Source organism: Capsicum annuum, chromosome 6 (assembly GCF_002878395.1).
Source record: "Capsicum annuum cultivar UCD-10X-F1 chromosome 6, UCD10Xv1.1, whole genome shotgun sequence".
NCBI classification, from domain to species: domain Eukaryota; kingdom Viridiplantae; phylum Streptophyta; class Magnoliopsida; order Solanales; family Solanaceae; genus Capsicum; species Capsicum annuum.
The window spans coordinates 225,439,977-225,440,950 of NC_061116.1; the positions used below are offsets into that span (position 1 = coordinate 225,439,977).

A 974-nucleotide genomic window follows, 5' to 3' on the forward strand; every position below is an offset into this window, starting at 1 on the left:
TGCCATTGAATCCAGGAAGTTCAGTTACCAGTGCACTTTGAGGTGCCGCTTCTGTCACCAACAACACAAATACCAAGAAACTAATTAACACTATATTATAATGTAAAAAAATGTTTTTCCTTGCCATGTTTTGTAAATCAAGATTCTTATGATGTTTCCTAAAACTATAAAAATGATGGGGTTTTATAGTTTGAAAAAAAATAAAGTGTAGCATCATAGTAATTATGTAGTGGATCAATCTGATCTTTTCATTGCTTATAAGGAAAGGTTGGGAGAAAATGACATATGATAAGGTTTTCAAAACACAGTAAATTGGTTATTATATGATTGTTATACACTTATATGTTTTTTAATACAAAATTAGTATTCAGCAAAATAATTAAACTCTCTCGCCAAAAAAAGAAATAATTAATAATGATAATTGAGCTGTTATTAAAATACTCTGCTATTTAATCATTGTTGAGACTTTTATGCTATTTGTTATTGTAGCACTTTCTATATATTTTTTCTTTCAAGATCCAAGTTAGACTTTTTAGTTTATACGTATTGAATTTTAGACAAATATTGTTAGTTGTGCAGCAAAGTTACTTGATTTTGTTGAATCCGTTAGCAGACTTTTTCTATCTCTATAACATTATGCCCTCCTCAAGACCCCGCTTTTCTACATAGTGTAATCATTTCATTTACCTAACATTATTACTGAATAGCTCATTTCAAAATAATAATAATAATTAAATGCGTGCATTTTTATTCAAAAATAATTTTAACTTAAATTTATTTTAAACTTATTAACATGATTTTATTGTCTCAAAGATCTCATGGCATATTTAATACAAAAAAATTTATGAAATATTGTTTGTTTACAGTATATATTATGTTTATTAAATATTGTCACATGAATTGCATTTGATGTTATATTTGTCTATTTACGGTATAAAAGCGCTTAAAACCTCCCACGTACGATCCCTTTTTTT

At 26.7% G+C, this 974-nt stretch overlaps 1 protein-coding gene across 1 annotated transcript in view; it reads right to left on the bottom strand.

Moving 5' to 3' along the window:
- The window catches only part of LOC107875365 (serine carboxypeptidase-like 20), a gene marked incomplete in the record, with an annotated part of 8,828 nt that extends 8,296 nt beyond the window's left edge, over positions 1 to 532 (bottom strand). Inside the window, 1 exon segment of the mRNA XM_047414203.1 lies at positions 1 to 532. Coding sequence (XP_047270159.1) covers positions 1 to 217 — 217 coding nt within the window.
- Positions 533 to 974: the final 442 nt, after the last annotated feature.